A 26,812-nucleotide genomic window follows, 5' to 3' on the forward strand; every position below is an offset into this window, starting at 1 on the left:
GCTGCCATACATACGGCCTACCATTGGCTACCCTTGTTATCCAGGGCTTGACTACAGTTAGCAACTCCACGAACAAAGCCCGAATTCCAATGCCAGGGTTCTTCAACACCTGTTCCTGCAGATTTGCGAGGAATTCTGCTGTACGAACTCAATCAGATCGTCTGCTAGGGATCTTTCTTCTTGCTACATCCTCGTAGTCACCATTGCAAGTCTCTAGTTCATGCCTGATTGTTTTTACTGTATTCAGGGAGCATTGGGCAGCAGTCGTAATATCCTTATTTTGATGGCGGGCACGAATCATCATGATACAAGTTATTCTCTTCCATGATTCAGGTGGGTTCCAGCTATCCATCCTTTCTGACATCTTGTATATGAATGAAGAAGGGTCCAAACTTTTAAATGAAGAGAAGTGTGTGTTAATACATGTAACTTAAGGAAAAATATAATTAATTATAAATATGTCAAATTTATCCCGAACACCCTGTAGATCTAAACCTGTCACCTTACTTACAGTTAAAATTCTCTTATAGGCTGGATTCAGACAGATCTTCACAACCTAACGGTAGGTGTCGTTCTTCGGATTGAACTATTATGGGGAAAGAAACTATGAGGGTATTAAAAACGAATAAATAAAATCTAATGCTCCTCCAAGGGAGTTGACAACCTTTTAGTCCAAACTTTTTTGGAAATCGGTAGGTACCCAGCTTTAGTCGTCAAGGATAATTGAGTTTATGTCTACCAATGATTTTTAAGCTTCGATGTGTGTGTGTGTGTGTGTGTGTGTGTGTGTGTGTGTGTGTGTGTGTGTGTGTGTGTGTGTGTGTGTGTGTGTGTGTGTGTGTGTGTGTGAGAGAGAGAGAGAGAGAGAGAGAGAGAGAGAGAGAGAGAGAGAGAGAGAGAGAGTATGGTAGACTGCTACTGCTATTAGTATTCTTGTCTAAAATAGAATGAGTCTTACGTCGATTTTTCTGACTTGCGAGATTAAAACCTGAGTTTCCGGAAGTAAAAAAACGATATTTGCCTGTCCCAAATCACCTATCACAAAAACGGCTGAAAAAAAAATCCTCTAGTTGGCAATCGAACCTATAACGGTCTTTCTTCTGGCTGTCTAGCATTATGGAACCAGAAAAGTTGCCATATTATTTATTATATTAAACATGGTAAATGCTATGTTTTCCATATTTATTATCAGTTATCTACAGAGGCACTTCAGAAATATTTATAGACATTATAAGATCAATCACATCGGTATATTGATGAGAAATCGTAAATAACATGACAACTACAACATACTTCTCTAACACAACAACAACTCTGCAATGGCAAAAGAATAGCGAGATTTTCCTGCCTTGAGTGTCATTTCAAATGAGGGTCATTCTAATTTAATGTTGCTAATGCAAAGCAGTAAGAGTTCCGATCTTTATAGAAAGGATATTTCTGTATAATTCTTTTTGAGTTTACAGCACACAAACAGTAGAATACAATACAATGCATTTCAATACATATTGATTTTTTTTTTATTTTAAATTATTTTAAAATAATGATTACAATTTTTCAATTAATTCATATAGTATGCAATATTTTTTCGAGAGTAATTTCATGAAAAACCTTAAATTCTGAAAGAAGTTAATTAAACAGTATAATTTATAAGGATATCGAGGATTCTCTATCTCCGAGGCTGCTACTAATTTTTTCATTCTTTTTATATTGTTACATTGTTTTTATTTTGATCTGTATATAGTCGGCGATATAGTCGGCGAACTTTAAATATTGCCATATTTAAACTTCATATTAATATTTACAGTCTATTTATGGTCTAATCCTCAACATGCATGTATGACAAATATATTTTTAATTCAAAAAAATCGCAAAATTTCATCTTATTATATTATTGTTAATAATAAAATAAACCGATCATAGTAAATATAGTGAATTGTATAAATAATTAAAACAGTACAAATCAATTATAGTTGATCTTCAAGTGATCTAGCCAATTATATAGTAGGCAGTGATTTCACTGATTTCAGATTTTTTAAGAAAAATTGCCGAAATAAAATCTTCAACAGACTGGATATAAAAAAATAAATAAAAAATTATTCTAATGAATTTTTCTATAATAATAGACCATTAACAGTCGAATTCTCTACATTCTATGGATGCTTCTAGAATATATCTTTGGTCCCGTGGTATCAGTTACTGAATGGGAAAAATGTCAGCAGTGCATGGAAATCTTTGTTTAAATGAGGCTGTATCTGAATGTATCCCAGGTGTAAGAAGAATAAATAAGTTGGGAGCGAAATGGATGCACTCTTGTTAAGCAAGGGATCCACAAGAAGAAGATCATGTGAAAAGAATATCGTGAGAATAAGAGTGAAAGGTGTTATGAAATATATAAACTCAGGCCAGAAAAGTAACTAGCATGAAAAGAAATTGGCTATGCAAGCTAAAGGCAATCCAAAAAAATTTTATCGTTATGTCGCAAATAAGAGAAAGAATGAATGTGAAAGAATAACTTTATTGAATGCAAATGATACTCTAGTGTCGGAAGCTAATGAGATTGTTCAGTTCATGAGTGCTCACTTTGCTAAGATATATCGACCAGGTGTATGTAACATGGTGCTACTGCTACGTTGGATGAAGAGTTAGAGATGCATGAAAATGAGGTTGAAGAGCTGTTGCTTAACCTGCATAAGAATTTGTCAATAGGGACAGATGGAATATCAGCACGTTTGTTAAAAGAATCTTTGAAAATGTGCTTACATGAGGCGGTGTATGAATATGTCCCTAGTGTTCGAACAATAAATAGGTTAGGGGAAGAGTTAGAGGTGCATGAAAGGCTACAAGAAACTGATAAGGCTAGGGATCTTGGCGTAATGGTGGATGGGAATTTGAAGTTCACTGGTCACATAGCAAAAAAGGCGCAAATACAACTCAGAGGATAATTGCAAGGTTGAAGCAAACCTTGACATGTATAAGGATAAGGAAGTTATTTTATCCCTTTATAAGGCCTTGATAAGACCACACATCTGGCTTATTGTGCGCAGATTTGGTCGCCCGGGTTCCAAGGGGAGAAAGCAAGCTGTGGAAAGGGTGCAAATAAGAGTTACAAAGATTATATCCGGATTATGGATTTAGATTATAAGGACAGATTGCGAATATGTGGATTGCCGACTCTGGTTAACAGGAGAAAGAAGGGTGATATGATAGATCTTTTAGCTTTTGAATGGGTGTTATAGGATATCTCTGATTAAATTTTTCGTTATATGGAAGGCTGGGAGAGAACACGGGGCATCCATGGAAGCTAAGGTTGTTCTCGGTAAGGGGGGGGGGGTAAGGGCTAGGTTTTTCTCCCAGAGAGCAGTGAGTGAGTGGATTAGTTTGCCTTTAGGGGCTAGTGAGTGGAAATAGTGTGAATGAATTTAAGGGAAGATATGACAGTTGGTTTGGGTGATTTATAGCCTCCCTCGATGAATCCTTGATTCCATGGAAGTCTCAGATAATAGTAACAGTAATAGTAATAATAATAATAATATGTAGGATTCACGTTCGTGTATTTTTTGCTTCCGTGTATCAGTGATATTTTTTATTGATATCAAATTCCATTCATAGATGTGCTCATGATAATGGTATTCCTTTTTTTTTTCAGGTACTTTACAAAAAAAAAAAAAGAATTTATTTGTTTCTAACAAAATAAGTAAAGGTAACTCTATATATTCAACTTTCAGCATCCAAAAAACAGCATTTGCTTGGTCTTCTGACATTGCTTCTTTTCTCAACCGTTGGTCACCCTTTAAAAATACCGTATCCTTCAACTATCGCATTTGTACTCATGTTTGCGAAATGTTCGACGTATATTCTATATAGATTTTCCTCTTTCCTACTTAGTGGGTAGGACTGACACGTAAAAAACGATTGCTGCTATGGTAAATCCCTATTATTGACGCACTCTCCTCTCTATCATGGAGGTGCTTGCTGTGCTTATTCTATACCCTATTGCTTGAACCATTATTCACTTGAAGGACATATACGCCACTCTTTCCAAAACCTGTTCAAACTCGTATTGAACTTTATCAAGCTACACATAGGAACCTGAGTTATCTGGCTATTTGAAGTAATACAGTATTTCATATAATTTAATTTTAACTACCCTTTTAAAGTTTCATATTTATTAATATTTGATATTTAATATTAAGAATTTAGTATTAGTATTTGGTATAAATATTTCGTATTAGTATTCAGTATGAGTATTTAGTATTAGTATTTAATATTTAGCATTAGTATTTAATAATTTAGTTATCGGAATGAAAAAAAAAATATTATTAGAAGAACAAGTTTTGAATAAATCAGGTTGAGTAGAAATATATAAGTCTAAATTATATATTCACAAAATAAATCCATTAGGAATGAGTGTAAATTCAAATTAAATTATCTGCTATTTACCACCATTCTTCCATCTGATAGTGAATATTACAGAAATCAGAAAGATTATTGAGAAAGGTCTAAAGATATAATTAATCATCAACCTTCTCATAGGGAATGATGAATGATTTACACTAAGAACTCAACATATTCTGTTATAACTTGGCTTTGGAATGACAGCCTTATAAGTCATGCAAGTGCATGAATAAGGAAACAGATTCATACAGTTTGCTCCTTTGAGCTATAAATTCATCAATTTAGTGGCCAATACTTTTTCCATTTAGCCAATATTTTTTCGTGCACAGGAGTGAAGTGTGGTTCTATAGGCCAATCATTTATTTAGCTGATTGTCATCTATACTCTGGAGCATGAACTACACCTAGAAATACGACAGTGTCAAGCCTGTTGTCGCGAATATAAAATACAAAAGGCCGGTCCACTGTAAAAGTGATAAATATTGTTGACGCTATCCTGGATACAAGAAGTGTAGTGACAGCGGCTGCTTCTGTACCATACTCTGTTACGTCCACATAAGCTGTATGGAATACTGCATCCATACTTAGATCTCTGTGACCTGTGAACAAAGAAAGATCGACATAACGAGGATCCAAAAGATGTCTCAATCCCATTGAATAAAGAACAGCTGTAAGTTCCGAGGTAGTATTGATTCGAAATTTCGGCAGGCTGAGCACCATTTCTTGAGGTTTGAGTCTCGCTTCTAATCGTAGTAATCTTTCAGCTGTTAGGAATCTTGTAAGAACATCCACTCCATGGATGCTATAGTCTGGAAGCAACACCACCATGCTTAAGTGACCATCCCTATAGGGAAGTTCTACTGCTGAACACTGAAGCTCTACACTTCTTCCAAACGCAAAAATGCCTTTGGTGGTCATCATCTGAACTCCTATTGCTCGTCCAGTTGAGGTAGTAAAGGGCCTGAGGCGCGAATAATACGGATCAAAAGGTTGTTTCCATATTCCCATGAGATAAACAGCATTCGCCACAATCATTTTTGTTCGCCAGTCGACAGCTAACGGAGGTATGAGATTGGTGATTTTTCCATTGGTTGCCGTAGTAACCCAGTTATTAATAGATAACCGGGATCCTTCTGGATCAGCCTTGAAATCCACACTATATATATCGTCACCGATGTATTCTAGTAGACACTGACGAACAAGGATGTCTTTTTGGAGAAATAACTTATTTACCAATCGATAAACTGAAGATCGAGGATTGTAAAGGATGGAATTGTACCATTGACGAAAGACCATATAACTCTGTGCCACCAAGGGTTTGTCTCTATCTCCAAGACCCAATATTTTCTTCATTTCAAGTTCAGTATGTCCTCGGGAACCGAGATATGTTACCATGAGTGCTGACCACACACTAAATGGACTGAAGAACTGGTTGACAGATGTGTTTTGACTTCGTAGCATTTGCAAAGCAAAGTTAATGGACACTTCTGAAAATGCTCGGAGAGTTTTCTGAATTTCTGCATCGGCTCGACGTGAATCATCGAAAGATAGACATTGGCTTTGTGTAAAAGGAACGTAGCTGCTGATAATTAAAAGGATGCATACCAACACTGTGCCCTTTCCTATCAAAAAAAAAAAAAAAAAAGGTTAAGTAACTTTTTCCACCTTATATTAAACATTAAATAGTAATGCCACTAAAATACTATCGAAATATTTTATTTCGTTCTTTGAATGCTAGAGAGATATACGCAAATGGAAAATATTTTATAAAAATTCAGAGTTTAAATGTAGAACGTGATAATCGAATCGAAAACTTAATAAATAAATAGAACAAATAAATTAAAATTAATTAATAACTTCGAATAGTACTTTAAAAATTATCATTCTAACAGTATTAGATATGGGCTCTTATTTAAAAATCTTGCAATTAATAGGTTCATAGTTTATATATTCATGAAATATTTTTATCACTACTACTGTTGTTATTTGGAGCCTCCGTAGAATCCCAGGATTCATTGCCGAAACACTCCATTCCATATATTAAGTGTACTATTGTATTCTATTAATCGCATGCATTCTCTTGACGATTTAACTTTTCTGTAGAAGGAAAAAGCAGAGTTTCAGGGTTAAAAAAAGAAAGAAAGAAAACTTATTCGTTAATGTGTATAAGATATTGACTGTTAAATTAAATACAATAAAATGTCTTTTTTTTTAAATAAATAATATACCCATGTATCAATAATATTTCCATATTTCCTGACAAACATTAAACTGGTTTTAATACATTTTGACGGTATTTATTATATACCAGTTTAGGTGAATAGTAAGTAAAACTGGCGTCCTCTTGGTGGAAAGCTGATAAAAATATTATTAATAAAGCATTTAATTATTAATGTTTATTAAATAAACATATAGTTATATTTAACACTAATAGTTACAAATTATTCATTCCCGTTTGGCACGTTACAAACGGTCTCAAAAAAGTTGTTCTGCTACTTTTTTAAGCGACAAGGGCGCGCCCTACCTCTTTTTTTTTCTATAAGTGATATAATAATTAAATTCCGTAATATTTAATGCATGTTTCAAGAAAGATGGATACTAGAGACACTGACGTTAAAATTTTACTTATTCTTATATTATAACAAGGAAAGGAAAATAAACATTTATTATTTATTGTACACCAAGTAGATGAAACAAAATAATGGCAGATATTTATTATCCTTCATTGAAATAAGGTTCTAATACCAAGTTGAAATTTTGTAGTTCTTCTCTTCATAAAATATTATAATTACATTATTTTTATTATTTACACAGTTTATATATAAATAAATTTTTCTCTCTGTAATTTTAAATATATAGCTCTCAAATATAGAAAGGAAGTTGCATGTCATTATAATGATCGCCGTATCTACTGTAGTAATTTTTTTTCGTTTGCTTTATGAAAACGGACGTGACGAAAATGTTTCTATGGCAACAATAGGTCTGCTTTGGCTGTCAAGAATGAAACAGGCAATCTGTGGAGATGAGCGGTAAAATTCTTGTCCCTACTTCCTAACGTTCTGTGAGTTTAATTTACATCGTAGATATCCTTTCAAATATCTTTATTTTATTTTTTATTGTAAGAAAAAGAAAAGTGAGTTTTAGCCAGTTGCGCGTGCAAAAAAAGATAGGATATTCTGTTGCACACCCACACAACAACGAACAAATTATTGGTCTTCTAACAGCTTTAGTTGCTTCAATCGTAATTCCTTGAGTCGTGTTTCAAAGACAGCAGAAATTAAACGATTATGTCAAATGCATTTAATAATCATCATGAGGCCAGTGTATTATGTGAATTGTGTGTGTTTTATTGGTTATTCATTATGATGAGTCGAGACCAACCCTTAATAATATCTTTCAATTCAGGATCCTAGTTGAATGACATATTCTGTGGGCACGGGGTTGAAATTGTGACATTTTTCGAAAGCTTCTCTATATTAAACAAAATCTTTGTGTAATATCGTGTTCTAACCGTATTTTTAAAAATCATTAAAATGCTATAATTTTTTAATTAATTTCCTAATTAATACTTGGAAGACCATAATTTACAATCTTTAATTTTTAATGTAAATCTCTTTTCCCTTTTCATATTGCATCATATTGTGAATAAACTATGATGATGATGATGATTCTAATTAATGCGAATGGAATCCATTATTGGCTTAAGATTTCAAAAAAGGTATAATGGATTTTATTATCTATCTTAATTGAAGTTATAAAAACAGAAGTTCATCGCAAAATTTTAAAGATAAAATTTCAATTTCACCGAATGATGTATTTTCATAATAATTTCTTTTAGGTATTAAAAATTATGCACTCGCAAGGTAAGGGGGGAGGGATATAAATAAAGTCTGGAAAAATAGGTGACCTCATTTAATAATAAACCCTTATCCGTGAAAGAAAATCGACATATATAAGAAAAATGAAGAAAAAATAAAGATGAAGAAAAAAATAGAATTAGAATAAAGAAAATAGAAGAAAAAAAGAAAAGAAAGATAAATAAATTAAACTTTGGTTTCCTGCTCTTTCAGAATTCATTCCAAAGATCAGATCAGATCAGATCTTTGTTAATAATAATAATAATAATAATAATAATAATAATAATAATAATAATAATGTCCATTTATACGTTCCAATTTATACTATTAGAATTCTACTTTTTTCTTTTTATGCTCTTAATATCCTCTTGCGTTCCACTTAAAAAAATGAAGAAGAAAATGGACCATCCTTTATATCATTCTAAAGAGGATATTGCGTAAATTCTTTATTACATTTAAACTGCAGCAGTTGCTAAAAGTCTCATCATTTGACCTTGAAGAACATTTCACGATGGTTACATCCCCATTAAGTACTGTGTCAGAGAAAAACCACCACACTACAAAGCTTTAGATGTCTGACTGCGTGGGTATTTTAATGCGAATAGATTTACTAACGTAAGAGAATTGTCTCAAGTGACATCTGGAATGTATGATATCCACCTGGATTACGATTATACCTTTTAAAATATACACGAGATGACGAAGCCGTTTCGTTTTTTTTTTTTTTATTAGCGGTCTTTTCCTGATCACAAGTGTTTATAGGACAAAGAACTTTTTCTCATCCAAAATTTTAATTACTTTTCTTTATCGATCTTATCAAAAAGTTATTAACAACGTCCTCGTAAAGACCTTGCAATGTGTTGAGAAACCTTCGCTTTTATAAGCAGTTCCCAGCTGCTGCTCTGAGAAAAAGGCAGAAGCGTCCTTTCAGTGGCTAGATATTCCCGTTTTACTTCCAAGGGCATGCGAGGAGTCATTAGCCTACTTTCGTGTTGTGGAAAATGATTCCATTAGAGGAACAAACGACACTTTTCCGATATCGAGTTACAGAAGTCAAACAAAGTTCAAACCAAACACCGAGAACACTCATTGTGAATTTTAATTGCCACAAAATGATGTGTGTGTGTACTTTCCTTTATTCTTGACACCTTTTCATTATTAGTTTCATTTCCTGATGGGAATCCGCATTGAATTAGCATAAGCATCCTTTGCAGATTTATTTTTGGCATACGAAGAGGATCTGCAATGTTTCATTGTAATCCGAAATAAATAAATAAATAAATTTGCATGACTTAGTCAATCTTGAAGTTCAGTTAAAATTCAATTAGTGTACCATTTGAATTATCGTGAAAAAAAAAAGAGTAACAAAAACTAATTTTATGACACAGTAAAAATAGTTCTGGAACTCTTCACATAATACAGTTGATCCTTGATGAACGTGGTTTGAACTGTGCGGGTCCACTTATACACGGATTTTTTTTCAATAAATAAATTGGAAAATTTTTTTGGAGATTTGCGACAATTTGAAAAACTCGCAGACCAACCGCGTAGCCTAGAAATATCGAAAAAAAAATAAGAAAAATTAATTATGTCATGAATTCATAAAATATATGTAGATATTAGCCTATTTTATCATTTATCATGATAAAATATACACAAATCTATTTATAAACAGTTAAAATTTATCAAAACGTACGCACACAAACACTTACAGACCGTACATGGCACAATTCGCAGTCGAGAGAAATGTAAACAAACGTAAAGATGCAGCATTAAATTATCATAAAATTAACTGTTCATAATTAATTACTTACATTTATTTAATTAATTAGAATGGAATAAAAATTGTATAACATTTGTGTATAGGCTTGGCTACCACGAAACAATCGTATCGATTACACTAGGCTACCATAAAGCAATCATATTGCTGCTTCTCCGTTATCAGTGCATGAATCGTTATACTTGTAAATAAATATGAATTTCTTTTTCATATTATCTTTTCAATTTTGATGTCTAGTATTAGTAACATATAACACAAAATTGATGTAAGTACAAGTACTAACAGACGGACGATTCATCTTGTAAACAGACGTAAACTTACGGTATCGATAAATGCAATATGGTACTGTAAATGTATTTTCTCTTTCTTATGATTTTCTTAATAAGATTTTTCCTCTTGCTTACTTTATTGTAAGAATACACTATATAATATATATATAACATCCAACATATGTGATAATCGACTGTTTATGTTATCGGTGAGGCTTCCGGCCAACGGTGGGCTACTAGTAGTTAAGTTTTTGGAGGGTCAAAAGTTATACGCGGATTTTCGAACGATGCGCGGAGGCGCTCCTAATCCTCGCGTTGCTCAAGGGCCAACCGTAATTTATTTTTTATATCAACTCCATACACGAATGGTTACAAAAGCTATAGTACTTCAGAGATAGTTGTAGAAATTTTTTCCCCTTTTGGTCACAAAATAGTATATTTTGAACTTTGTACTTGACAAGAAATTGAACACGATTGGAAGAGAATAATTACTTGTCAAGTATACGCTGTGCCTCAGCGGGAGAAAATTCTGCAACTATTTCTGATTCGACGTACTTAATAATATGGTTATACGTCATTTTACTACTTGTACATAAAAAATATATGAATTTTCTATTGATTTAACTTTAGTATCTTCCTGGCTTTAGCTCCCATTAATGTGGTTTTCTGCTGAAGTGATGGTGATCACTTCATTCCATTGGATGCTCGTCTGTGGCATGGTTCTTACTGACTTGGCCTTGATCAGGGGCCCTTTCGGTGGTGTTTGCCCTACAAGATGAGCAGTTCTTGCTGGCTGCTTACGAAGGGTAGTGTTTGGCTTGATGATAGGTGTCGTTGGGTGAAGCTGAAGCTTTTGCGGTGTTGTCAGCGTTTGATAATTGATATAAAGGTTTATATACAAGTGAATTAGTCGTGAGGATACTTCACGTGCAAATTTTGTTCGCTTACATTTGGGTAAGGATCGAAACTAGAATGTATTTTCTTGTCAAGTATGGCATACTTAGTGCATAAGCGCCGTGTATGTTCAAGAAGAAAGATGGAACTTGTTGATGGTTTCTGAAAAACTGGAAGTTGTTCTTAGGGAACACTGTGTTGGGAAGCGACTGTACCAGAGTACAGAGGTATAACACATGAAAGAGGAGGATGAGACGATGGTTCGGTATGTTTTTGGAGCTGCATGTTGACTAGCAGCTGCTTGTGTGTATAAGGGTTTGAGAGAAAGTGTAAGTGTAAGAATGGCGTTGACTAGTTAAGGGGTGCACTTCCCATAAAAATACCTGTAAGAATGCACAAAGCGAAAATGCGAAAACAGGAAGTCAGTGGTGTAGTGAGTCTGTGAGATAAGGTACCAATTTACTGAATTTCTCTCCTCAGCATAAAGCATTTTAACGAATTAAAATGGTAATTAACCATCTCGAATTGAACTACAGAAAAAAAAAATATATATATATATATATATTAAAAATCGATATTTTAAAATGTTTTTGTTAAATGCTAGCTGTAACTGTTGAATAATTTAGCATATTTTCGTCTCAATTATACCGAAAGGTGTCACTAGTGGTTCTAATACAAAGAAACGAATGGTTACTGTGGTTGATGTGTGTGTTTTGCTGAGTAACTTTCGAAAGTTAATAAATACTTTTAGTATCTGATTTAACATTTACTACGATCCAATCAACGAAGAATAACTGGGTGAGTTATAATAACATTTTCTTGATTTCATTTTTGTATAAAAATAAAATAATCATATCAATAATCATTAGGTAATTGTACCGGATAGTGTTAACTTCTTAATATCTAAATTAATATAAAACAAATCGTTTGGTATTGTCAAAGCGTTGCATGTTTCATATGAAAATCTCAAATATAGATGGCGCATACGTCAAGTGCTAAACTAATTAGTCAGACTTTTATTATTATTATTATTATTATTATTATTATTCCTGATACCTCCAAGGAGTCCGAAGACTCATCGCGGGAGGACATCTTCAACTGTCTCTACATCTTACCTCTACTACGAATCAACGCCATCTACCGCCCACCTCCAACACTACCACAACTAGTAAAATTATGATAAATAATAAATTTATTATTATCAATGGTAATGACTGCCAGTCAATAATTCTTCAAATATTTCTGCCAGAAATATTTGAAGAATTAGACAGAGAATTAGACTGATTCTAATGGAGTATGTTTGTTTCTCATTCCATTTTTATTACAACATAATTTCTATAATGTACTGAAACCAATGAATAAATAGGTAGGATTTAATTAAGATGAAGGTCTTCGATAAAATAATTCCATTCTTTTAAGATGCCCCTAAAAAAAGAAGCTAATTAAAATAAACTTCTTTTTTATCCCTGAATCAAATTAATAAAGTAGCGTTCTCGTGTGATAATTATATTTCGATAAAGACGCTAACTTACCTTTCATTGTCTCTGCAACAGAATTCTAAATATCAATCCAATGATGCTTTCACCTCAACTTCCTAATGAAACCTCCGTAAATTCAGTGACTCTTTCCGTTCGTGTTGAACCGATGGGATCCTAAAAACTGTCCCATCGATGACGTCATATTACTAGGAGGCAAAAACCGTTTAACAGATGTAACACGTGACGGTATTTCAGTACTTACATTAGTTCTAACTGGTTTGATAACCTTGGGTAGGTGGTTGATTGAAACATGAAAAGCGGGGAGGGGTAAGAAAGGCTTTTGTTTCCCCCTACTGAATACAGAAAAGGATAATGCCATGATTTGTGGTTAATGCTCCAAATCTTGATCCCAACTCCAGTCACCTCACAAGACAGATAAAAATAATGTAACATAAACAATTTTTTGTATTATCATTTTGAATTACTTGCAGAACACAGTTTTTAATCTAGAAACAAGGTAAAGAATTAAAGCAGTACTAGCTTAAGTTTGTCGGATTCTATAAATTTACTTATAGCATTATTAAAGGAAGTTGAATGAGCCTCTATCGATTTGAATAGCGTGTCCGTTCTTCAATTAAGAGGCTGTGTTTTCGAATCCCGGTATGGGCATTTTTGATGCGAGAGAGGCGGGAGATAAACATCATCTCCCCCAGCTTGAGACCACCCTGCTTACTGGAGACCTGAAGTGGTTCGAAAAAGTCTCATGCTTGGTTCCTAGAGTCTGATTACGTAAAAATAAATAAAAATATTTAAAAAAACAAAAAAGTTTTTTTTTTAAAAAAATGTAATGAATGAGAGTTGCCTAAGTGAACATCAACCTTCTGATCCCTCTACGGAAAACCTGAGTTGTCCAAATCCGTTGGATGATTATGTTGTTCCCCGAGCAGTAAGATGCTATTCCAGTTTACAACAAATCAACCAATGTATTTGCACGAAAAATACAGTGTATTAATATCAGTTGGATTTTTTTTGGGGGGGGGAGGTGGCATTTAATCATACTCTGCATTATGGCATTGCATCAGACGATATAGATTACTCGAAGCTTTTTAAACATCGATTTTGTATCAAAAGAAAAGAGAAATTTTTACTAGTTTATTTATTAAATAGCCTACTCTAAATATCTTGAATAACATTAGAAACTTAAACAGATCTTAAATAATTCATTTTACTGAACTGGCTTTCTTAACGGTAAGGTATCTTCGATATGGCGTAAATCCAGGGAAGGTTCGTCATCAGAGATGTGAAAGACAGGACCCCATCGGAATATCCATAGCATACAGCGACCTTTTAATTCTGGATTGGTACGAATGGAAATTAACATCCATTTAAAATCTTTGATTGAAGTGTTGTATCGACTTTTTATTCACCATTCTCTAAATTCCTACCTGAGTGACTGCGCGCACGTCTTCACCATTTAGTTTACTAGCTGTGGATTCGAATTTCGCTATAGCTTGGATGTGTCAGTCTTTGGGATAATGATTTTCATTGCCTGATGTAGCATCACCACCTTGCTTTGGACGTGATACCAATAACAAACAAATAAACAAAAAAAAAAAGGCATGCGTTTAGTATCGTTAGCATCCCAGTTTATCTAGATTCTTCTTTTACTTTTACTTCTTATATTTATACATGAGTAATCTCAACGGTCCTCTTCTCAAAAGATCTTGAACATCTTTTTATTGTTATTTTGAAGATGTCCTTACAAACCAAAAGGAACAGATATCAACATTTTTCACATTGATTAATGTACACGGCTAAACATTGTCAGGAAGGCTTAAATATTCCTTATTTTATTTTATATATGGGTTTTACATTTTCTTTTACCTGTTTACAAAGAAAACAAGATGTTCGCGCCTAACATTGGAAATAAGCGAACATTTTCTCTATGTGGCATATCACAGCTAATCATAATTTTAATATGGCATTCAGAAAATAAATTTAATTTTAAGAACGGGAAAAGTTTTTTTTTCTTTTTAATATAAATGGTCTGACTTTCATAATCTAACCTGTTTAGAAGCGCGTGAGTATATTTCACCGTTTAATTGATAATATTTTTGTAGTTGTATGACGTGTTCTCCATTCTGTATATCTCTTGTTTTGCGAGAGGAAAAACCCAGTGTTAGGGGAAAACAAATAAATAAAATAAATTTCGCCTCGGTTTAAAACTAGATAACTGTCTTGCGGAGGAATTTTTTATGCCTTAAATTCTTTCTATATAAGGAAATCAACTAAAAAGTTTCACGTTCTTAAAAGTTGCATTCGTTTAATGTTATTTGATTTAGTCTTTCTTTCTTCTTCACCCCCGCCCCCCAAAAAAAACGAAACTGTGAGAAACTTTTAGATTGATGGTTTATCCAAATTAATTGGTTAATTACGAATAATATTTCTGTTATACTGTAGTCAGGAATTAAACCCGAATGAAAACCAACTAACAAATCCATTGTCGACATTTCTTGTCTCGGTCGAAAGTCATTGCTGCGAAAAACTAACATACCCAGTGGGAGACTTCCGGCGAAGTCAGAAAATATGACAACCTTGTTGACATATAAGTATCCGGACCTCGCATTATCTCTGAACGGACCAATGTAATGACAGTGCTAGAGTTTCATTTCGCAGATCTTGATAAGAGAAGGAATAGCTCAACACTGCTTTATAATTACCGGCTTCATCCATCATCTACCACTGTTGTATAATAATTATCGTGTCTGAAGGCATGCTGGACAGAACGACATTTCTCATCATACAAAGCCCTACATTTGTATAAATAAAAAACAATAATAAGAAGGAAACCTCTCCACGGTATTGAGTATTCAGACTTATAAATTAAAGTCTGAAAGGGTGCATAATATGTGGGAAAATATAATGAGCTCTTTTTTTTTTTCTTTCTTTCTTTTCTTCTTTTTTTTTTTTTTTTTAAGAATACTCGTTAATTCGCCGACCCTCGCATATCACGAAATGAATTTTAATGTTGGTTTGGTTAAAAACATTATACAACCATTATAATTACGAACTATGGTTTGATCTGTAAACATTAATGAAGTTAATTATTATATCTGGAATTATAATTATACACTCATTTTAACTGGTTTTATTCCATATTGAGATTCATAATAAGAAGCTCATGATGATCTAGTAGTTTTTTGGGAAGGAAATATTTTTAAAAAATGCAAATATCAAACGATTTATCAATATAAGTTTGAGAATAAAATATCTCAGCATGTGCAAATAAAATGTAAAGTAAATAAACATCGGCAACATCCTAGGAAATATAAGGAAAAATAAGCATATCTCTCTGGAGTTTGTTATTGATGAGTGGCATATGACTTATAAGAACTCGTCTATAAATTACTTAATGCTATTTTAAGGACTTTTAGACTCCTCCAGTCCCCTATACAAACCTCACTCAAAAATTAGATAATAAATATGCATCCCTCTCCCTCTGAGTCAAAAGTATTATTTAAAAATACTATTTTTAATTTTTAATTTAAAAAAAGAATATTTTTATATCGCAGTGTAGCTGATTATAAAAATATAAAATTTAGCATTATTACTTAGTAAGTATTGTTATAAATAAATAAAATAAATAAACCCTCTTTCCTAAAGCAAGTAAGCGGAACTCTTTTTTGCCTTAAGTAACTTTTTTTTTTAATTTGGCAGTTATTTACACAACTATGAGTAACAAAATTTGTTGATACTTATAATTGTGTTGCGGCCAATGAAAATTTTTGAAATCCTCGAGGTGCAAACGACAATTGCTGCTATCTTGTGATCTTGAATCCCAAATGGGTTAGAATCACTTACTTGAAATAGTGTGAGTTCTGTGGTTGATATTTTACTTTATTTTTATTATTTATTTATTTTGTTTTATTTTAAAAACACGAGTTTCCTGGAAAGAAAATTATACTTGCCTATCAATGATCCATTTACTCCAGAGCTTGCTGAAAAGGCATAGATTAGTAAAGTGCGTGCATTGTTTCAGAATCACAGATAGAGGAAATCCTCCCCCCTTCCCCATCTAGGCCTTTTTTTAAGTCAATCTTCGGAGCCTCCCCTCCCCGAAGATATATTTTTAACCCATAACTCATAAAAATCGATTATATAACACACTAGTCAGAATAGCAACACGAGATGACAGTTGTCTACTCATTTCATCTTGACCTATTCATCGCGGCTAGAAGAAAACACGCTTCTCCGAAGATAAGAGTATAGACTGCGGGTTTCCAGAAAATCAAAAGTCGTTAGAATTCAATTTTTGATATTTATTATGTATTAGTATGCCTTATAATATAATATAAGATAATATAATATATGTATGTGTACTTATAATGTATCAGCGATTTATTACAAATTATGAAATACAATAAGTTATGAAATTTCTTAGAGTGATTAATAGTAATCCCTTATTTAGTATTTTAAATTTATTATACCTTATTGATCTGCCAATCCATCCATAATTTCACTAAACATCAGCAGATGCCCTATGGTCACTCCGCACCTTAGTGACTGCACATACGAATTCTCGTCACGTGTTCCTCTTGGGGATTTTTCTTGAGGCTTCAATTGATCTGTCAATAGAGCGTTAATTTATCATCCAGTAAATACAGTATACTGGTAAGGTAATATCGGACTCATTTTATAGATTATGAAAGCTGCCAGTTTATTCTAAATGATGCCATTCGACATCATTGTTTTCCTCACGAACAATGAATGCTATTTTGTTTTTTATCTTTTTTGAGACTGATTTTAGGGGAAAAAAATGAAAGTGGACAGAAGCATTCCAAGGGAAATGTTTATATTTGCCAAATTTTCAAAAGTGTTAATTGTATGTAACTATTTATTTCCCACTGTAGTTCGCTGTTCTATGAAATGTATTTTCCCCGTCTTGTAGTCTCCGTATCTCAATCTGTAAAGACGAAGCCATTTGGTTGGAAAGACCTGGATCTCGAATCCTGTCCAGAACGCGAAAGTTTATGAAGGATTTTCAACTAAAGATGAGTTACCCGGTCTCATGCAGAGGCGTAGGTGTGTAGCATATTCGTAAACCCTTCCTCGTTTTGTCGGGCCTCCTGCAATCCTAACTTTTGGATGTCTGTAACAGCCGATATTCAGCATTAGCCATCACCGACAGCAGAGCTCGTGACTTTGATGATTTAAAGGCATCAGGTTCAGAGTACGACAAACAACTATCATCATTTCATCATCTTAATTATTTATTTACTGAAACAGTGTGAGTTATACGGTCTGTTTTTCTTGGAGAAAAACCCTATCTATCTGCACCAAAGCTCGAGTAACACGGAAATCCCTTAAAAAACAAACAAACAAAAAGACCTAGAGAAAATCCCTCTAGTCAGTGATTAGAACCGAACCTACAGTGATCTTTCTTCTGGCAGTGCAACATTATGGTGAAAGAAACGTTTCCACAACAATTACAAATTCACTTTCTTTTCCCAAGAAATTTGCTAACTTTTGGATGAGCCCTCATATGTAATTATTATTATTTTTGACACCTCCAATGCAAGTTTTTAAATGAAACCCTTTGTTTAAGTAAAATGAAGAAAGTGAAATTTATTTGCTGGTCTTAGTGTTGCATTTAAATGCAATTCTGAAAACGAATTTATTGTTCTAAAATGATTAGGACTACTCCGAACGAAATGCAAACAATCATCTTAATCTACATTAATTCTAAATGTATTTCTGTTATTAAAAATATTCTCCTTGTTTAAATAGCATGTTAAGTGATGGACGAAATCCTGCAATCTTGCAATCCTGATTACAAAACTGGTTTTTAACAAGTAATGATAACGAAAGTCAACGGTTGTTACTAAATCAAGCTGCACTCTTTGTATTTAAGAGTTAAAATAAAAGAAATGCCGAAAACGTTCATAATACTTCTACATCAGCATATTTACAGCAATATATTTCATGAACACAGGAAATTGTTTAGGAAATTCTGTAAATGTAACAATCTGACAAACTTTAAGTGATTTGGACGACTACCTCTGATTGTGTTTGAAATAAATCTTGAGAAAATGTTTTGTGTTATTCCATTGTGTCATTATGTTGCACTGTCATGTTAGATTAAGGAAATATCAATCAAGTATGCTGAAACTTCATACGACATATTAGGTTATTATGATATTGATTATTGTTTAAGATATAGTGATTATTAAGACAGCGTTTCGGCTTTGCGTACATATAACTAGATTTCGTACAAATATCAAGAGAAAGTTAATTTTTTTGCCACCAGATATTCTTTGAGATGAGTAGGCAAACAGTTGGGTCACGATTTCACTTACTGGAAAACCCATTTTTTGTTTTGTAATCAGATAAAGGGAATTTTAGACGATTTTATGATGAATTTTATTTATGTTTCCATGACATCATGGAAACATAAATTCATCACCTGTTGAAGCAGGGCTTGGCTTCATGGGCGTACGATTTCCCGCTTTGTACATAACATAATTATGAAAAATTCATGAATTTCGTTGTATTAAATTAGGTATTTTTTTTCTTTCCCCAAAAACCAAACGCGCAGTGAGTTTTAAATAGGAAAATTTGCGGAGTGGCGGTTACAATCTTCCGGGGTTGAAGTGATTCAACAATAAAAATATAAGAAGGGCTCACAATGGCGTCGTCAATCGCCAGGCTTTCTCAGCGTGTATATACTTGTGAAAAATTATTTACTGTCTTGCATTTGTCTAGAACGTTTGTCGTCACTTGTAATGATATCGATTTGAAACGAAACAGCTAAAAATTTAAATTTTGAGGACATAATAACTGACTTTGCCGAAAAATGAGTAAGACTAAATAAAACTGTTTAGCTTAATGCAAGTTATAAGATGTAAAAGATTTAATAAATATATTTTGCATCTGTAAATCAGGTTGTTGTTGTTGTTTTCTCTTTATCAAGAATGTGACATGAACTATATTATTATATTATATTATTCAGCGCTTGCTTTTACGCATGCGCAAATGAATGGTGCTGTTCCAGCTTCTCATAAACTTGTCAAGATTTTCCTAAATATGCTTTGTTTAAAATTCCAGAAATATATTCCAAACAGTGTGTACACTTAGTATGCACACTAAGAAGAATGCGAGTTTTGTGGTCCACAAAATTTCTAGATACGTTTTTTTTCCCAAGAAATTTCGGGCCCCTCATTCTTATCTTGAACAAGGTCCGGCAAAATATGAAGTTCGTCCTGTTGGATATCCATATCTTCCTTTATCACTATTATGTTCTAGAAATAAATAACTAAATAAGTATTGCATGATAATAATAGGTACTTCTACTATTAATAATAATAATTATTCAAAATCATCCTGTACTAGCGAATTTTAAATATATTTCACAGGTCCATTTGATCCGTATATACATATAATTACTATTTTTTTTTCCACATACATTGAAAGACAAAAAATACATCTTTTTTGAAATTCAAGTTATTTTTAAATTTATGATATGTATTCACTGTTTGGAATATATTTCTGGAATTTTAAACAAAACGTATTTAGGAAAATCTTGACAATTTTATGAGAAGCTGGAACAGCACCATTCATTTGCGCATGCGTAAAAGCAAGTGCTGAATAATATAGTATAGTAAATGTACGCAAATAATTATTAAAGTACTTGTCTCTGGTGAGTGGAGAGTGGTAATTTAAATTAGGTGATTACGGGAAAGAAAACTATACATAAGCTTGAAACTATAGTAGTTACTTAATGAGTAGTTATAATACAGAATCACTGAATTAACCTCTGTTCCAAAGCTCATACATATACTCTAAACAACATTTTCGCTGCTATTGACAGCTGCTTTATAGCGATGTGAAATTACATAAATAATGTCAATCACCTTGTGAGTGCCTTGATATGTAACGATCAAGGTTGTTGGATTCTTTTTGTGTATGTATGTTTTTTCCCTGTAACATTTCCTACTTGGATTACTGCCAAGTTATAAAACAACAAAATGAAGCCAGTAGGCCTACTTTCATTTTAATGAAGAGAAACTGGTTAATATGGGAGAGAGAGGTCGGCTAGCAATTTGTATAACAGTATGTTTGTTTAATTGAAAACATTAATTTGTAACTTTTAATCGTTTTTCGTTAAAGGAAGAAAGAAAAGTGTAAGTTCGATTTCTTTTAGAATATAAAGCATTTTAGAACGAAAGCGAACTAGCTTTCGTTTGTTTTCATTCACTTATTCCAATAACGACTCGACTAGTTTGGTGTCAAGATAACATCTTAATAAAGAAATATGAGATTCTCTAGAGAAAGAAATACAAGTAGTCGGAATTCCAAGAGCAATAACACTGTAATATGAATGAATAGCACTGTAATATGTACAGTAATCTGATCACGTACATAATAGACACTATCATGTACGGAGGAAGGGTATCTTTTACCACTCTAATGAGCGCTTGGCGCGCGCCTGCACACACACACACACACACACACACACACACACACACACACACACACACACACACACACACACACACACACACACACACACACACACACACACACACACACACACACACACACACACACACACACATTCTCGAAGGCTCAAAAATGCTATATATATATATATTTTTTTTTTTTTTCACGGCAGGAAATAAAACGTCATATCGCAAAAAAAAAAAAAAAACATTTTAAAATTCCAGGATCGAGGTGTTGTTTTAGCAAATCCTCAATATATATATATATATATATATATATATATATATGTGTGTGTGTGTGTGTGTGTGTGTGTGTGTGTACTATGTTGAAAAAAGTATTTGGACACCTTACGTGCAATGCAAATTTCGAAATTTCGAATCCTACCACATAAAAATATTCATGAAATATCTGCATAATTCTGGTAATAAAAGGTGGGATGTACTGCATGTTTTGCACCGTTCTCGATGTCAAGATGCCACTTTCAGCTGACCTAACAGACTTCCAACGTGGGATGGTAGTTGGGTGTCAGATCAGTGGTCTTTCTGTCCTTGACATTGCTATCCGTCTCAGTATACCGAAATCCACCGTTGCTTATGTCATTCGTAGATATGTCATTCGTAGATGGAAAGGATCTATCACAGCAGGAAAACGCCCTGGGAGGCAATCAACACTCACTGACCGAAATCAAAGAGGTCTGTTTCCGAATTTTCGAGCATCCAGCACTTCATCAGCGGCGGACCACTCAGTCAACCTGCCTTAGGTTACCACGGCAGGGCTACTGCGAACAAGCCACACATCACCGTCACCCTCAACGCCTAACAACGTTTGAGCTGGTGATTTTCACACCGTTCCCGAACTGTAGATGATCGGGAAAGGGTTCTGTGGAGCGATGAATCATGCTTTCAAATGTTTCACTCTGATGGTCGTGTTTGGATCTGAGATAGATTACCCTGGGAACGGTTCCGGCAGGATTGCATCATTCCAACTGTCAAGTTTGGTGGAGGCTCAGAATTAATGATATGGGAGTGTTTCAGTTGGACGCGGCTTGCTCCATTGGTGGACGTGACCAAAAATACGGCGTCTAATGGCTTCTTGGACAAATTCATTCTTCCGACGCTGTGGGAGTACTTCGGCAGTGACCTTTGCATGTTTCAGCACGACAATGCTCCATGCCATACAGCGCTGCGTGCCGGAGACTGGATTGCTCAAAACAACGTTGAAATGTCGGATTGACCGGCTTAGAGTCCAGACCGCTATCCCATCGAACATCTTTGGACGAATCAGAATGCCTAATTCACTCCCGATTACATTGGTGATGCTGTCATCAGCATCACCAATGGGAGTAGCTTTGGGCGAGGAATGGTAGAATATTCTGTTGCGACGTATCAGAAATTGGTTGAAAGCATGCCACGAAGGGTAATTGCTGTCATTCAAGCCAAATGTTGTCCCACTCGGTACTAGAAATGTAATTAAAACACATTTTTTGACCACAACTAGGTGTCCAAATACTTTCGTCAACATCTATATAATCAAAAGGTACGTAGGTAACCTATGATCGATCCATTTGATCCGTATATACATATAATTACTATTTTTTTTCCACATAAATTGAAAGACAAAAAATACATCTTTTTTGAAATTCAAATTTTTACTAAGATTATTATTTCCTACCATTAACTTCGCATTCTGCATTTATACACTGCTTGGAAAGAAGACAGCGGGCAATCCATTGACAAGGTGCATCGTGCCATTCCAAACTGGGCCATTTCTGGTCAATAATCAGTGATACCATATTGAGCAGGAAGCGCACATTGAAGGCGAAGTTGAATGAGAACTAAAAGAAATCATCTTTAAATTAGCCGAGAAGAATCAAAAGCTGAATAAGTTTTTATAACTTTGTTGACACCATACCTCCCCCTCCTCTAAAGGATATATTTCCGTATAGAAATTTTAGTAGGATGTACTTCTTGAATTACACGCACCGCATTTTGGTTTTCAGCGTAGAAGGCAGCTTTCTCACGATGGAGGATAGTGAGGGGGTCGCCCAGTATCCTCAACCAATACATTGATAATGACTAACTTATCTCCTCTCCTCTCCTCTCCTCTCCTCTCCTCTCCTCTCCTCTCCATTATCTTTAACTATCGTCGGATGGAGAAGATTATTACTCTTATCCAACTTTTGTTCTTTAACATATTCTCTGTAACCTTCACAGTTGCACTGTGCTTTCTCTCACATGCCCCATGTGTGAGATAGCAACATTTCCCAACATCAGTCAAAGTTTTCTATATTATGACAGCCTGCTCTATAGGTCTTGTCATCATTTCTTCCGCGAAGGTTCCAGCTCGAGTCGGCAGAGTATTGATTCCTGTCTTGTCTCGGCTGCCTGGTTTGTCGAATGGTTAGTGTACCCGCTCTCCAATCAACAGGTCGCAGTTTCGAATCCCACTGTGGGCATGGATGTGATTGTCTTTTGGCTGGAGATGACTTTTATCTCCCGGTGTGAGACCACCATCCCGCTTATCAGAGGCCTGAAATGGCTTGAAACAGTTCTCCATGATTGGTCTCCCTAGAGGAGAGTTTCTGGACTATGTAACAATAAATAAAAAATTAGAAAAAATATATCTGAAATTGATAAAAATGGAAAAAAATTTCTTAGCTCACCCACGGCACAAATATGCTTTAGTGTTACCTTTCGTGAGTGGGAACCATATGAGAAAAAAAAAATGGCTACATATTCAAATCCAGGCTGGAGGCGAGTCTTATCATAATGTAAGATATCTCTCATAATGTAGAACATATCTCTCATAATGTAGAACAGTAATAATTATCTCTCATAATGTAGAACAGTAATACAGCTCCTAGGAGCTAAGTTCACATTATGGGTAAATATCAAGAATAGTGATCGGAGCTTGCTCCACCTTTGACATGAGTTGCCTCAGCTTGCACTACCTTAAGGGTCAGTTGCTGCAGTATCCAGGTATTTGCTTGGAATCGCCGAACTTTATATAGTTTCTACTATATTCAGCATGAAACTCTTTGAGTTTCTTATTCGGCTGAGAAACGATATGGGATGTAATATCCCTTAACTTAAACAATTTTTTTTTTTTTTTTTTTTTTCAATCTGAACAGATGCTTAATCTAGGCACTGATCATCTCAACGAGAGAATCCGACGACCTCTATGGTTTTACAGTGGCATGGAAAAATTCTAATGCCACATCATCATGAAGATGCAGCCAAGAACGGACCATCGAGCGAAAAAGAAAAAGAGAACATCACGGTTATCTCTACTCTATCGCTATAATAACATGCAAGAACATGCCATGCAGGAAAACTAAGTTCTTGACGTTCACTTTCAACTCAGATTTCTCACATTGATATTTCGGCCTCATAGAAGCTAAGAGCATAACATCATCGACGAACGCCACAGCACTGAGAGTGGTTGCTCAATTAAGTAACCAGTATGACTTGGAAGAGAACGAAGAAACTCATTAATGACACTGTTGAAAAAACAAGAGACAAGGATTTTCCTGGTTTATGTATACTTCTAAGTACTGGGATGGACGTCGAGGCTGATAATAAGAGAATTAAAAAAAAAAGTAACTCGAAAACATAGGAGGGAAAGCTTTTAGATATCCTGCAACAGAGCCCGAAGTATAGCTTGAAATAAAACACTGTTCAGAGGCCTTTTTGAAATCTAGAAAATTCATAAAGAGAGACGGAAGTTGATATCTGGACTCGGACAGAAGAAAGAATGAAGATATTCTCAGCACAGTCATCGGCAGGGATGATGGTCTTCTCAGTAAAATTATGCCAGATGTACGACCGAAGGCGTTTATATAAGACCTTATGAATAAGGCATAGGGAAACGAGAGAATAACTGTAAACAGACCGTAATTGGTAGGTGCAGATTCATCTTCCTTTTTTGGAATGAATACTGTCCTAGACTGGCGAAAATATGATGGTATACGTTTGTTAAAACAGAAGCAAATCAGTTTGGTCTTGCGAAATCGAACTGATTTACGAAAATGAAAGCCATCATGTCCTACAACTGATGGAGTGGATGGAAGCGAAGACTTTATTTCATCGCACTTACTTTGGAATAGAAGAAAGAACATAATGAGGTAGGGATGGCAGCCCTCCAGAAGAGGACAAATCCCTCCTGCATCTTACTTAGAGGAGTGGATGCTTCATCCAGTATCATTCTAGCACAAGCACTTCTGTTTTTCGTATATAACGCCTCCATTTGGGCATGAAAACATTTTCTCTTTTCCACTTGGATCCAACGGCTGATGTGGAATAGTATTTATTCTACTAATCGAGAAGGAGGAAGTTGTTTGTCGAATTATTTCTCCAAATTAGGATTTAACTTAGTCGTAATAGACGCTTCATTAAGCGACATTCTTCTTCTTCTGCAGCTTATCCACTTAAGTAAGGTCGCTGTTTCTAACGTGTCTCCTTCACATCCTCCTGTTTTAGGCTGTAACCACATCCAAGTTCTTCATCCTCAGGTTCTCCACCAGCTCCCCCATATCTTCTTTGGCCGTCCCCGCTTCCTCCTCCCCTTACATCCATCTGCATGACATTTCTTTCCACATACTCGTCCTCTCTCCTTGTCGCATGACCAAATGATCTCAACCTTACCTCTTGTATCTTCGCTCCTAAGTTTTCTTCGCTCCTTTCACCATTCCCCTAACATAGTCATTTCTCAGACGATCCTTTCTGGTCACACCACACATCCACTTAAGCATTCCCATCTGATACCTCCATCCTGCTGATGTTATTTTTCCTCAGGACCACAGTTTCTATAGCATACATGATAACTAGTCTCATCATTGTCCTGTAGATTATTCCCTTTAGATTAACTGGCACCCTCTTATCACATAGCACTCCAGCCATCTCTCTCTCTAGTTCCTCCGTCCAGCTTGTATCCTGCATCCCACTTCCTTCTCAGCCTTTCCATCCTCTTTTGCTGTTGAACCTAAGTCACTAACCTTCCTGATGACTTTTCTTTCCAGCTCCAGATCTGCCTCTTAGCTGCCATCCACTTCGCAACACATGTACTCTGTCTTACGTCTGCTCAGCCTCATACCTCTCTTCCAGTACTCTCCTCCATCTTTCCAGTTTACCTGCCACTTCTCTTGATTCTGTAGCCAGCACGATGTTCATCCGCAGTCAACATTGTTCAAGGCGCGTCTTCTCTCACCTCTTCCGTCGCCAATATTATCCATCACAATAATCACAAAAGATGCATCACAATATTAAACAGGAACGGACTTAATGCTGATCCCTTGATGCAAACCAGATGTCACTGGAATGATTTCTATCTCTCCCAAGCAGGTCCGAACTCTTGTTTTCATATTTCTGTACATCTCCTACTCCAACCTGACATTTCTCCGGTACCTTCTTCTCCCTCAGACACCTCCCAACTTCTTGCCTTGGCACTCTATCGTACGCTTTCTCCAGATCAGTAAACACTAGATGTAGCTCCGTTGTTTCTCTCGAAACTTTTCCATCCTCTGCCGTAACCCAAAGAGCATCCGTCGTCGATCGACCAGGCATGAAGCCAAACTGCTCCTTTACAATCTCCATCTCCTCTCTGTCTCCTATCAAGAACCCTTTTTAGGATTTTCATTGTGTGG

The 26,812-nt window shown here is 34.8% G+C and overlaps 1 protein-coding gene across 1 annotated transcript in view; it reads right to left on the reverse strand.

The window, feature by feature from the left end:
* Window positions 1-1,168: 1,168 nt before the first annotated feature.
* The window catches only part of LOC150093215 (leukocyte elastase inhibitor A-like), a 92,261-nt gene continuing 66,617 nt past the window's right edge, over window positions 1,169-26,812 (reverse strand). The window contains exons 3-4 of the mRNA XM_090414086.1: window positions 22,843-23,005; window positions 1,169-6,016 (exon numbers count right to left, since the gene is read on the reverse strand). Of these exons, the coding sequence (XP_090270212.1) occupies window positions 4,770-6,016; window positions 22,843-22,963 (1,368 nt within the window). The 5' untranslated portion in view covers window positions 22,964-23,005 and the 3' untranslated portion in view covers window positions 1,169-4,769. The remainder of the gene's footprint in view (window positions 6,017-22,842; window positions 23,006-26,812) is intronic.

The sequence above is a fragment of the Typopeltis vanoorti genome, chromosome 24 (assembly GCF_054136105.1).
Source record: "Typopeltis vanoorti isolate ZY-2024b chromosome 24, IOZ_Tvanoo_1.0, whole genome shotgun sequence".
Lineage (NCBI taxonomy): Eukaryota > Metazoa > Arthropoda > Arachnida > Uropygi > Thelyphonidae > Typopeltis > Typopeltis vanoorti.